This window comes from Musca autumnalis, unplaced genomic scaffold (assembly GCF_047663935.1).
Source record: "Musca autumnalis isolate F117 unplaced genomic scaffold, ASM4766393v1 scaffold_1, whole genome shotgun sequence".
Classification (NCBI taxonomy): domain Eukaryota; kingdom Metazoa; phylum Arthropoda; class Insecta; order Diptera; family Muscidae; genus Musca; species Musca autumnalis.
Window position 1 is genome coordinate 108,356,389 of NW_027411644.1, and position 13,972 is coordinate 108,370,360.

The 13,972-nt window shown below is 36.2% G+C and overlaps 1 protein-coding gene and 1 pseudogene across 2 annotated transcripts in view; one reads left to right on the top strand and one right to left on the bottom strand.

Annotated features, from left to right (window-relative positions):
- LOC141404193 (aquaporin AQPcic-like) overlaps positions 1-12,768 on the top strand; it is a 112,014-nt gene extending 99,246 nt beyond the window's left edge. For both annotated transcript variants that reach the window (XM_073987566.1, XM_073987558.1), the window contains exons 2-3: positions 11,466-12,027; positions 12,096-12,768. In XM_073987566.1, the coding sequence (XP_073843667.1) occupies positions 11,494-12,027; positions 12,096-12,305 (744 nt within the window). In that variant the 5' untranslated portion in view covers positions 11,466-11,493 and the 3' untranslated portion in view covers positions 12,306-12,768. The remainder of the gene's footprint in view (positions 1-11,465; positions 12,028-12,095) is intronic.
- The window catches only part of LOC141390741 (aquaporin-like), a 434,687-nt pseudogene that overhangs the window by 364,451 nt on the left and 56,264 nt on the right, over positions 1-13,972 (bottom strand).

A 13,972-nucleotide genomic window follows, 5' to 3' on the forward strand; every position in this document is an offset into this window, starting at 1 on the left:
GGTGGTTTTTACCACAACTTGTCTGTGGCGATTTTTACCGCGGAACAGTTGGCATCCCGGTTGTTGATCTACGGTTTGTACTGCGAGAGAGAGGGAGAGAGAAGAAACAAGTAAAAAAGCGGAAGGTTCGGCTGGGCCTACGGCAGGGGTGAGCACGCCTGTGTGCTAGCACACAGTCAAATTGTGAAAACGAAATCTTAGTTTTTGTGAACCATAAACAATTAAAAGTTTATGCAATTTTTTAATTTATATTTTTTAATAATTTGCATTGTCGACGATATTAAACAACATTAGTGTTTAAAAAATTTTCAAATAAGTAATGAAACATCAAGAAAAATTTAATATTAATTCTCCCTTAAATTTGACTCTCTCTCGTTTTTGCTCAGCTCTGGCCTACGGTTTGTTCTGATAGAGAGAGAGAGAGAGAGAGAGAGAGAGAGAGAGAGGGAAGAAACAAGTAAAAAAAAGGCTGGGACGAACTATGAAATACTCAGATCGGTCGGTCGGTACCCTTATATGGGAGCTACAATAAAACGTGGACCTATGTCCATAATGTTTGTTGGAGAAGTTTCTTGATTACTGGGAAACCTAAATGACAAATTATAGCTCATTCGGTCTGCAAATGTTGCTAAAAACGTCAAAATACTTAAAATCGGGCTGTTCCGTTATATGGGGGCTATACCAAAATGTGAACCTATCTTGGCAATTTTTAGTGAAGATGTTCCTAATCATTGAGAACCTCAAATGTCAAATCAAAATGCTTTAAATCGGGAGGTACAGTTATATGGGGGCTATACCAAAACATGGCAATTTTTGCTAGAGAAGCTTTTTGGTCATTGGGAATCTCAACTGTCAAATATCAGCTAATTCGGTCAAAAACTAGATCTAAAAGCCTCAAAATACCTTTAAATGGGAGGAACCGGAGGAGGACCTATACCAAAACGTGGGCCTATCTTTGCCATTTTTGGTGCAGACATTTGTTGATATCTTGAAACTCCAAGTGCCAAATTGGAGCCAATTTGGGAGGAAAATGTAGCTAAAATCCTCAAAATACCTTAAATCGGGAGGAACCCTTATATGGGGGCTATGCCAAAACGTGGACCTAGTATATAGCCCATCTTCAAATTTGATCTTCCTATGGAATAAAGACACTCGGATGCAAAATTTTAGCGTTCTATCTCAATTATTGCGGACGCTAGTGTGATTACAACAGACGGACAGACATACGGGCATATCTCTATATAGTCTTAGCAAATTATCCTGATCAAGAATATATGAGGCGCTTAGCGCCAAAACGGCCTAACCAATATGCCCAAAAAAATCAAACTGACTGTAAAGATTTAACTGAAACCTTTTGAAATTAATTCTAAAAAAGTCTATTGCATTATTTAGAATATTCAATGCAATATGGAACTTTTTACTAGTTATTTCAAAAGGTTCCGGTTAGATCTTTATATACTGTTAGATTTTTTTGTTTAGGCTGTTTTGGCGCTGAGCGCCTTATATATATTTTATAAGGTCGCAAATGATTAGTTCGATGTGCTACAAACAGAAAAAAAAACTTAATGTACCCTCCATACTATGTTGGAGGGTATAAAAATGGAGTATTTATGTGTTTTTGCCAAGCCAGGATAAGTTTTTGGCAAATTTAAATAGGATAATGGGATTTATGCCACACTAAGAGTGGCATAACACAAAAATGTTTCTTTCTGAGTTAACAATTTCTGTTTTTTCTATGATTTCTACTTTATTTTGTGTGTAATTTCATTAAATATCAAGATTTACAGCTCAATTACTACGGGTTTGGCATAATTCAACAAAAAAGTTTTTGAGTTTATGAAAGTTGGGAAGTTAAATTTCAATAGCCAACTTAAAACGCTTTTTTCTCGCAACTGAATTTTTTGAGATGTATCACGGGTCCTGTGAGACGGGTTTGAAGTCATTTAACCAATTCTGCTGCTTTCGTGCTCAGCCTGATAAACACTACATCTTTAATGGCTACATGACAGATTTGCCATCAATTCATCATTTGTTAGAGTTTATATTTCGTGATATAAGCATATGCATCCCAAATATCCAAAAAAATCTGCCGGATATAACTTTAATAATTCACAGATTCGGAAAAATTCAGATTTCATTGAACATTTTTCCTTGGGTGTAAGAAAAATGATAACTAAGACTAAAATTAAATTTTGTTCTTAAATAAACAAAATTCATCCATCCGTCAAGACTTGCAAATGATAAGAAATAATTTCGTTTCTTAATATTAATAAATGATTAAAACAAACATACATAGTATGTATGTGCGGACATAATGAAAACTTTTGTTTTATAACGTGATTTTGAAACATGAATAGAATAGAAGTGCGTCATTTCCTATACTCACAGAATGTAATGCTGCAAAATTTTCGGAGATTATTTATAATATTTAAGTCGTGTCACAAGAAGATAATCAGACTACATATGTAAATTAAATAAATATACATAATATGTATGCATGCTTGATTTAGGCGGTGTTATATAAGACAAATTTGAGTGGAAGTTTCCGTCGTCTTCTACGACAAAAGTACATTCTCACTTTATGATAGTGAAATATTTATTTTGGCCTATGGATTCTGTAAACAAACTAAAGTTTTTCGCAAAATATACTCCGTTGTAATCTAGATCTTGAGGACTGTATACTAGGTCGGGGCGATTTGTATGGAAGGAAAAAACCTTAATGGGCGCATCGCGTTTCTGATTCCTTTAATTGTACTGAGCAAAAAAGTCCACAAGAGCATATGTCTACGGTGAACATCGGAGGCTGGATTTTGACTTGAAGTTTTTAATCCACTTTTTTTTAGATATTTTGGCATATAACAGCTAAACCATTGAGATTTTCGATCCAACACTAAAGTTGTAGCCAAGACAATAAATAAGAACTCTCTAGTACATCGCAAAAGCATTGGAACGCTCCTTCAGGCAGGTTTGGCCTTGAGACAGTGCAAATTTTTCGGAAACTGTCGATGAATGACACTGTTCTGCAAAAGTTGACCAGAAAAATAGTCAAGCGTGCTGATGCAAACTTCTATCGTGTTGGGGTTCATGGACAACGAAAATACCATTGGTTCCTTTGGGTCACGTCGTTTTTTGTTTGTTTTATAACGGTAAATATAGTGATAAAAGGGGTTTCTAAGATTTTGAAGTTTAAATGGACATGACTTCTTGATAATTTTTCCTTTTAAAGGGGTGAGTAATATCTTCCGTCTGTGGAAATTATTCTAGTCTCCGAACGGATAAAGGAGGTGAATAAAATGTTTGTCAAATGTACAGCTCTATTTCAGCTATTTTGGAAGTTTTTTTTATCAATGTTTTCGTCCCAATTTGATTGTTGTTAGGTATTTATAGTTCCGATAGGTCAAGAAATTGCTGCACAAAAAATCTTTGAAACGGGTTCAGGTTTTTTGGAATTGCCCCTAATGATTTTGAATTATTACCTACATTTTTTGATCGGGTGCTCTTGAAGCAACTTTAAATGGAAAGTGCTTACACCTGGGAAGTGTTTGCGGATTCTGAAACTAAAATGTTCATAGACGAGAAAAATCAAAAAACAAAAAAAAAATCGCCGGAGCGCTTTTTAAATAAATCGCGATTCAAGTTTACATTTTTAGGATTTTTTATGTTTTCACGATTTCGCTTGGAAACCGTAAGTCCTATCGAAATGGGATAAAAGAAAATGTTGTAGCTATGAATTGCCTACAATATTGGCTCTTATGATATCTTCGTAGTTTTTACCGTTTTTGAGATATAGAAGTTCAAATTGGGACAATGCATTGACTGTATCGCCTCCTTATAAAACAATGTCTTGACTTCGAATTCTCAACTTAAACTTATATATCTCAAAAATGGTACAACCTAGGAAAAAATTAAGCCAATCTTGTAGAGAATTTTTCCAGGTAGAAGATTCTCTTAAGTCTCATTTCGATAAGTCTTACCGTTTTCAAGGAAATCGTGAAAACCTCAAAAAAGCTAAAAATGTGACCTGAAAATCTATATATCTCAAAAATGATAAAATCTATGAACAAATCATAACGGTCTATCCTCTAGAGAATTTTCACAGCTACAACATTTTCTTTAGCCCCATTTCGGTAGATATTGCGGTTTGAAAGCAAAATCGCGAAAACCTAAAATAAACCTAAAAATGTGAAATTTGTCGGCGAGTTATTTAAAAATCCCTCCAGCGATTTTTTCTTATTTTTGGATTTTTCTTACTTATGAACATTGCGGTTTCAAAATCCGTAAAAGCTTTCTAGGTGTAAGCGGTTTTCACTTGAAGTTAGGTAAGGTGCACCTTGTATGAACTTGTTTTATAAGGTAGCGATACAGTCAATGCATTTTCCCAACTTCTATAACTCAATAACGGTAAAACCTATGAAATTATCATAAAGCTCAATCTTGTAGAGAATTTTCATAGCTACAACATTTTCTTTTATCCCATTTCGGTAGGACTTGCGGTTTCCAAGAAAAATCGTTAAAACCTAAAACAAATCTTAAAATGTCAACTTTTTCTCATCTATGAACATTTTGTTTCAGAATCCGCAGAAACTTACCAGGTGTAAGCCCCTTCCATTTAAAGTTGCTTCAAGAGCACCCTGGTTAGGTCCATGTTTTGGAATAGTCCCCATATAACTGTACTTTGTGGACATATGCCCACTTTTTTGAAAAGCCCCCATAAGCGGTACCACCCTGTAACCCAGTACAGGCATTTTGAAATTTTTATCGATGTTTTCTGGTTAATGTGGATGCAATTTGGCACTTATGGTTCCCAATGGCCAAAAAACTTCTCCAACGAAAATTCTGGTTATAGTTCCACGTCGTGCTATAGCCCACGCTTTCTGACCGTATTACCTATAATTTGGTATTATGGGTTTTTAGTGGTCAAAACACTGCTTCACCTAAAATTGGGCTTTCGGAACACTCGAGTTTCTTATCTCGGGAAGTATGCAACCCACTTGTCACAAAAAAGTATTCCATGTAATCTGGATCTCATGAAGTGTATACGTAAAATATATTAAAGTTACCCAATACCAGGGCTTTAACTGTATCTATGAGCTAAATTTTGGACAGTCGTGGGGGAGATTACAATGGGAATGTGCCTGATCTGTTCTAATTCCTTAGGAAATTAACTTTTAATCGAAGATCCTACACATACATATGTTCTCTTTATTCTCAATGAGGAAAGGAGTTTTACCTTTCTCATCGCGAGGACGCGAGGACTAACTGCGGTAAAAATATGATACGAAAATAGTCTAATAATGGTAGTTAAGCAAAATTGGAGAATTATAGTGTTCACCTGAAAATTTGCTTGGTGGTAGGTTATATACGAGTACCTAAACTATCGGCTTTCTGCATGAAGGTACTCAATTGGAACTCCTAAAGCCTATTGGAATTTCATTTAATGGTCCGAGTCTACTTTCTGATGCCATAAACTTGGTATTATCACAGTTTACTGCCAGACCCATTTCGGTCCACTGTTTTTCTGTTTTTTTATACCCTACACCACTATGTGGGGAGGGTATTATAAGTTGGTTTTGGCCAAAAAGTTTGTAACGCATCGAAATAATGGTCGTAGACCCATACTTATATATACCAAAATTAATGTCTCGACGAGCTGAGTCGATCTGGCTATGTGTGTCCGTCCGTCAGTCCGTCCGTCCGTCCGTCTGTCCGTCTGTCCATCTAAACCTTGTAATCCCGCTACAGGTCGCAATTTTTATCGGATCGTCACGAAATTTTGGATGTTGATGGGGGTCCCGGAGGGGAAGAAGCCTATTGATTTTGGTGATGGTCGCATAATATTTAGGGGTCGTAATGGGCAAAAAACTTATTTGGAGAAAAAGACAACTTTTTTTCCTAAGCGAATATCTCAGCTTCAATATGGGGTATACCAAAAGCAGAACCTGGCCATGAAAGTAGAAAATATCGCCTAACCAATGATGTAAAGTAGGTTCTCGTAGGTGATCAAACAACGAATATATCGCAATAGCCGCTAATAGAACCCAACTTTTTATTTTTGCGATTTTAATAATAATGACGAATATCACAGCTTCGGTTGGGGATCTTCCAAAAACAAAGTCTGACTATGAAAGTAGAAAATCCCATCTTTACAGTGATGCAAAGTAGGTTGGCGTAGGTGGCCACATAACGGATATATCACAATAGTCGGCAATACATCACATTTTTTCATTTTTTTGTAATCACGTTACAGGTCGCAATTTTGATCGGATCGTCACGAAATTTTGGGGGTTAATGGGGATCCTACAGAGAAAGAAGCCTATTGATTTTGGTGATTGTCGGATAATATTTAGGGGTCGGAATGGACAAACAACTTATTTGGAGAAAAAGTCAACGTTTTATTTCAAAGCGAATATCTCCGCTTCTAAAAGGGGTATATCAAAAGCAACCTGCTAATGAAAGTAGAAAATATCACCTTTGCAACGATGTTACGCAGGTTGTCGTAGGTGGCAAACAACGAAGATATCGCAAAAGCCGCTAATAGAACACAACTTTTCATTTTTGCGATTTTAATAATACTGACCAATATCACTGCTTTGGTTCGGGACCTTCCAAAAGCAAAGTTTGGCAATGAAAGTAAAAAATCCCATCATTACAATGATGTAAAGCAGGTTGGCGTAGGTATCCAAATAACGGAGATATCGCAATAGTCGGTAATACATCCTATTTTTCCATTTTTTTGGAAATCACGCTACAGGTCGCAATTTTAATTGGATTGTCACAAAATTTTGGGTGTTATTGGGGGTCCCACAGAGGAAAAAACCTTTTGATTTTTGATAATGGTCGGATATTATTCAGGGGTCGGAATGTGACAAAAAAAATATTTGGAAAAAAGACCAACGTTTTATTTCAAAGTTAATATCTCCCTTCTGTAGGAGGTATATCGCAAGCAAAACCTAACAAGGAAAGTAGAAAATATCACCTTTACAACGATGTGAAGTAGGTTGTCATTGGTGGTCAAACAACAGAGATATCGCAATAGTCGGTAATGCATCCCTTTTTCCATTTTTGTGCAATCACACTACGAAATTTTGATCGGATCCTCACGAAATTTTGGGGGTTGTTGGGGGTCTAACAGAGAAAGAAGCCTATTGATGGTTGGCATACATCCCACTTTTCCATTTTTTATTTGGGTTGCACTGTCGATGCACTTAAATGCGTTTCAAAAAAATTGACCTGTGTTAATGAAGACATGCAGAGCAAAGGCGCTAAGCTATCCCAATTTTAATATTTTGAATTTTATTAGTCAAAAGCTTATGAACAGGGGTAGTGGTGTAGGGTATCACATAGTCGGCCCCGACCCGACTATAGCCTTGGCTCACTTGTTTTTTTTATCCGTCTTACTCAGTCAGTCACCTATTTGATTTACACACTGTGCAATAGATGATCGTACTTACGCGAGGACTAACTGGGGTAAAAATATGATACGAAAACGGTCTAATAACTGCAGTTAAGCAAAATTGGAGAATTATAGTGTTCACCTGATAATTTGTTTGATGGTAGATCTTATACGTGTACCTAAACTGTCGGCTTTCTGCATGAAGGTACTCAATAGCAGCCAAAATCACCCATATACGTTATTTTGAGCACCACCGCTCAATAGGAACTCCTAAAGCCTATTGGGATTCCATTTAATGGTCCGAGTCTACTTCCTGATGCCATGAACTTGATATTATCACAGTTTACTGCCACACCCATTTCGGCCTTACACACTGTGCAATGCGTTCGTAGCCTCAGCCCTACGCAATATTCCAAGTTTAGTGACCGTAATGCAACTTGCATTCTTATCACATGCAATTGAATAATAATTGCAACTGTTGTTGTCCTCATTCTTTTTTCTGTTTGTTTTCTTTTATTTTAACAATTTGTGGCGCTTTATTAAAGTGCGTATTTTTCCAGAATTATTCATACGATTGTTGCTGCTTTCTGTGGTGATTTCATTTAATATTTGCCTGTCTTGTTGACGCACTTCAAGACATTGTTTTTCTTTTATCAATATTTGACATTTTGCCAACCACACTTAAAGTTGTGCCCACCATGTCTCTTTGCTTCATCAATCAATTTTGCATGGTACTTCGATTGGTGACGATCGTGGTTTTTTGCGAACCACTAGAACTCCTCTCTATTTGTTGACACTTTATGAGGTGCCATTGATGATCGGATAGTTGAGTAAAAACATCCATATTATTTACAGTCAATAATAGTTTAATAATTGACATTGTCAATTGATCTGAGTATTTATATGTTGATGACAACGATGATGATATTCTATCAATTGTTGTCACTTGGGTCAATGGCATTTTCTGAAAGGGAGATTGGAGTTGCAGAGCTAGGCAAGGGTATGTCACACAAGTAGAAAAGGTAAAACCCCTTTTCGATGAAACCCAAACAACATTCAACATTTTGAGACGATTGGTCCATAATCCATTCCCTTAATCCTCCTTTGCGACCCTAATTTTGATTAGAATTTATTATGGACAGACGGACGCATATATCGAGTTCGTTTTATGTCATCTATATATGAATATCAATATACCAGGTGGATGTAGGACCAATATTTCGACGTGTTACATAATATTTTTGGCAAATCAAACTTATTTATAACACCCTCTTCCCATTGTTTTGTAGGGTATAAGCAGAGTATAAACAAAGAATTTGTTGCAACATTTTGCTAAATAAATATTTGTCAACAAATACTCGTTCAATTATAAACTACATGTGGTACGTAATTACCTCCAACCTCAAGTAGTATTGTCTTTGAAAATAGTCATCATCGAGCTTGATTAGATAATCATTTGGCAAGGCGTTTCGTTGTTTATCAAAATGCTTGTGTGGGTAAACAAATCGATCGATCGATTGACAATATTGACTCAGATATTATTCAAATATTTATTGAAAGCAAATATAGGAAGATTACAAATCTCAAGGAAGCCATCGGGTAATTAATAATTACTAAGTAAATAAGTGACGAAAGTGCTACTGGTACAGGTGGGTGATTGTGGCCGTAAAGATTGATATGTGATGGTGGAGTTTGGATTTGTTTATATGTATATATGATCGTCATACATCAAAGAGATCGAAACAAAATTGTTTGAGAGTATGAGAGCCTCATTCACCTTTGCCAAATAAAAGAAGTAACAAATCGCCAGGCCGAACTTTTTATACCCACCACCATGAAATGTTTTGAACTAAACTTGTTCACAATTTTAGTCGGGAAAGTTTTTCGCCGACGTATACCATAAATTAGGTTTAATTTAGCCCAGAAAATATATCTAAAATGTCTTCAATCGTGCGGTAGCTCTATGTGGGGCTATTTAAAAGGGTGGACCTTTGTTGACAATTTTTGGTGGAGTAGTTTCGTGACCACTGGGAACCTCAGATTATTGGTTGTTCAGTCAGAAACTGTAGCTAAAACCCTGAACATACCAAAAATCGGGATATGCCGTTATATGGGGGCTATACCAAACCATGGACCGATGTTGACAATTTTTGGCGGAGACGTTTTTCGATCACTGAGAACCTCAAATGTCAAATAACGAGTATTTGAGTCAAAAAAGTACTTATAATTTATAATTGTTCCACAAACATCCCATATGGGACAAGGGAGACTTAAAACCCTCAAAATACCGAAAATCGGGTAGTACAGTTATATGGCGGCTATACCAAAACATGGACCTATGTTGACAATTTTTTCTGAAGAAATTTCGTGACTAATGGTTACCTCAAATGTCAAATTACGGATAGGTCCGCAAAAAAAGCAGCTAAAACCCTCAAAATACCGAAAATCGGGAAGTACCGTTATGTGGGGGCTATACCAAAACATTATACTATATATAAAATTTTTGTGGGAGAAGTTTCAAGACTGCAGAGAACCTTAAACTCAAGTGTCCATTTATGGATATTTCAGTCAAAAAAAAAAAACCCTCAAAATCTATGAACGGAAACAAACAAAACGATTCCCGTACCAATCACACAAAGCCACAAACTTTTCAGCTTCTCTGAATCGTTTCATTCTCACAACCAAAACAAAACCACAAACTTTTCAATGTAAAAATGCTTTGCCGAGTTGTTTCAATTACCACCCAAATAAAAAGAATTTTTGGCAAAGGTTTGCTATGCGTTATGGTCAATGACACACTCAGGCACACACACATGTGATTGCTTAACAACGCTATAAACTAACATCAACATACCACAGTGAATATTTTATCAACCACCAAACGTTTTTGATTTATTCACATGGGTTTAGTACTATTTAGTTTTCTATCTGCTCTTGTGGGGTTGAGTACTTTTCGCTTTGTTCGCACTCACGAATGTAAACAAAACGAAACTAAACAGCGAACTCCGCCAGCGTGGGTTATGTTTCGTTTTGTATTGCTCCTATGGAAACTACGAAACTATTGGAAATGTTATTAAAAGTATTTTTACTTGCGCTGCTCAAAATACTGAAAATCGGAAGGAACCGTTATATGGAGTCTACACCAAAACATTTACCTGTGTTGACAATTTTGCGTGGAGAAGTATGGGAAGTATGACTACTAGAAATCTCAAGTGTCAAATTACGGGTAGGTTCAACAACAAATTTAGCTAAAACCCTCAAAATATGGATAATCGGGAGATACCGTTATATGGAGGCTATACCAAAACATGGACATATGTTGACAATTAATGGTAAAAAAATGTTCGTGACTACTGGGAACCTCAAGTATCCAATTAGGGTGAGTTACGTCAAAAAAAAAAAAAACGTGGCAAGAACCTTATAGAGTCTATACCAAAATATGGACCTGTGTTGGCAGTTTCGGGTGGAGAAGTATCGTTTGACACTTGAGGTTCCCAGTAGTCCTCAAGTGTCAAATTATGGGTAGGTCCGTGGTTCAAAACGTGGGTCGATATGGCCCACCTTCGAATTGACCTGCCTATGACCAAAAATACTCGGGTCAAAAAATAGAGCATTCGAACTAAATTATTGTGTACGCTATAATTACAACATATGGACTTGGCTAGCTCGACTGAGAATTTTATTCTGATCAAGAATATAGTATATACTTTATAAGGTCGCAAAATATTATCTCTCATCAAACTATGGTGGATGGTTTAAAAATGTATATAAGAAAAGTAGGTTTGGGTGATTTTTTTATGAGATAACTAATAACGCTTACAACTGGGACCAAACTTTTCCTCTTAGTCTCTTGGTTCTTAGCCAGAAGTTTTCTATTAGTCACCAATATATTATGCTTCGAGTCACTATTGAGTCAATACCTAACTAACGAACACAATTACCCCTCTTGATTATTTCGATAACAATTTATCTTAGGTCATAAAATATCAGCAAAACTTTTTAGTATTCAAAACTCCCATATATTATTTCTCAATTTTGCTAATTTTCTGTTTTTCTTCTTCTCTCTTTCCAGTTGCTATAAGTTAGGTGCAAAACTCAAAATGAAGACTGATACTTTGGATAAAATCTGTATTTTCTTGGCTGAACTTTTGGGTACAGCCATGTTGGTGTTCTTGGGTTGCATGGGCTGTGTCAGCACCGACGTCTTCCACAACAATCACTTGCAATTGTGTTTGAATTTCGGTTTGGTTGTCATGGTGGTTATTCAATGTTTTGGTTGTGTATCCGGTTCCCATTTGAATCCCACCGTCACTGTGGCTGCCTATATCTACGAAATGATTTCTGCACCCATGGCTATTGTCTATTTCTGTGGTCAAATGTTGGGTGGTTTCATTGGCTACGGTTTGTTGAAGGTTGTATTGCCCGACAGCGTCATCAACACACCATCGACCGGTTTGTGTGTAACATTGCCCCATCCTGAAATTTCACCCTTGCAAGGTTGCACCATTGAATTCATCATCACTGCTATTTTGATTTTGGTATGCTGTGGTGTCTGGGATCCACGTAACTCCAAGTTCCATGATTCCGTGCCAATTCGTTTTGGTTTGGCTATTGCCTGTTTGGCCATTACAGCTGTAAGTATAAAAAACAACAAACACATTTACTTTGACACATATTTACCCCGTCTCTTACCTTCTAACAGGGTCCCTTTACCGGTGCCAGTATGAATCCTGCCCGTTCCTTCGGTCCTGCCTTGTGGCACAACAACTTCGCCAACCACTGGGTATACTGGTTGGGTCCCATGCCCGCTGCCGTCATTGCTGCTTTCGGTTACAAGATTGTGTTCAGACGTGAAGTCAAAGAAGAAGTCAACAGCAAATTGCGCACTTATGAAGAAGTTCCATTGTCATAAGTCAATTATCAGCCATCACCAACATAATCATCATTAGGACGATTTCTTAGTGCTATTCCGTTGAGAATAGTGTTGCCATATGATACAATTTTTTTCTTCTAATAAGTTATATGTTAAATCTTAAAAAAAAACACCAAATATAGAATTTATTTTGTAATCTGTTTTTGCCTTCTATTACCGAGTAATAAAAGTTAATTTTGTTGTTTTTGTAAGAGAATCAAAAAATCAAGAAACAAACACACGCACATACACATAAAACATACATACAACTATTTATTAAGTTCAAATTAAAGTGTGTCTCATTTTTACTTAAAAGTCAATCAATTAAAAAAAAATAATTTTATATAAAATTCTCGAATGTGTTCTTAACGGCACGCGGAGAACTTGACAATGTTATTTTTTAGTAAATGCATTTAATTTTGTTGAATTTTAATAAATGAATTAATTTAAAAAATGTTGCAAATGTGGATGATTTTTTTTGTTTTGTGAGGGCCTACCTACTTCGTTCGACCACAGTGAGTCGCTCCGATAGAGCTGCTGGCTGATTGCTCTATGTTTTGCACGGTCAATGAGGACGCCCCTAACAGAATTAGCGGAGAGTGTCACAGTTCACAAAATCGACAGCTAGAAACCCGTCGCACAAAGGGGCCAATTCAAAAAACGGCGCTTAATTGAAAAATCAAAACACTTTTTCGAGTTAAACTGTCTTGAGCTAAAGGGTAAAAAATTCGACCACAGTATCCAAAATAGCAATGTCGTATGTTATTTACTTTTCTTGTTGCACTGTGTTAAAATTGAGAAATTTTTCAAGTTTTTGTCAGCATGTGAAAAAACATAAATTTGTGTGTGATAACGTAGTTTTTATTATATAAAATTGCGATTTTTAGTATGGATATATCAAATAGAGGTATTTCTCAATGTATTAGAATAAAATAGTTTAGCAAAATTTTTATAGAAATCCGTTTAAAAACATCGTCAAAATGTGTCCAGATTTTGCTTAATTTTGAAATGTATTGGAGCATAACAAAAATGAGTATCGAGAAGGTCGTGAGATTTTTTTTGTATTTTTCTCTTGATTGTTGTCTTTGAGTCTTGCTAGCGCATTTGGAGTTATGCTAAAAATGGTGGAATTTTTGCATTTTGGGATTTTTGTCTTCATTTTCTCCGTTTTACCACTACCTCAAGTTTTACCACTTTTTGCTCGAAAAGCGTTCCTTTACTTCAGACACGATAAAATTCATATGGTGGCAGTTTACAACTTTTACTACTTTTGCCGGTTTTACCATTTTCAAAAGTAAAGGAAAAGACCAATTGAAATCGCAAAAAATTGAGATTAATTAAAACAAGTAAAAAAGTATCAGTCGGCTTTACCGACAGAGATATACCCTCAGCCTGTGTACATTGAAACAATTTCCCAAAAACGAATGTATTTAGGGGTTTTTAAAAATTTTGGGCATTTGAACCGACAAAAATGTTGATTAGGATTAAAGATCAAAAGTTTTGCGGAGTAGAAACTAAAAGGAATGGAACTACATTGACCATTATGGAAGCGGATCTCCAGCCACTACATATGGTGCCATAGGGGGTTTTCCACCCTTCGGGCTGTTTGCTCAAGAAGTATGGACTTACCCCTGAAAAAAACTTTTACCATCGTAAGTGAGGCAGCG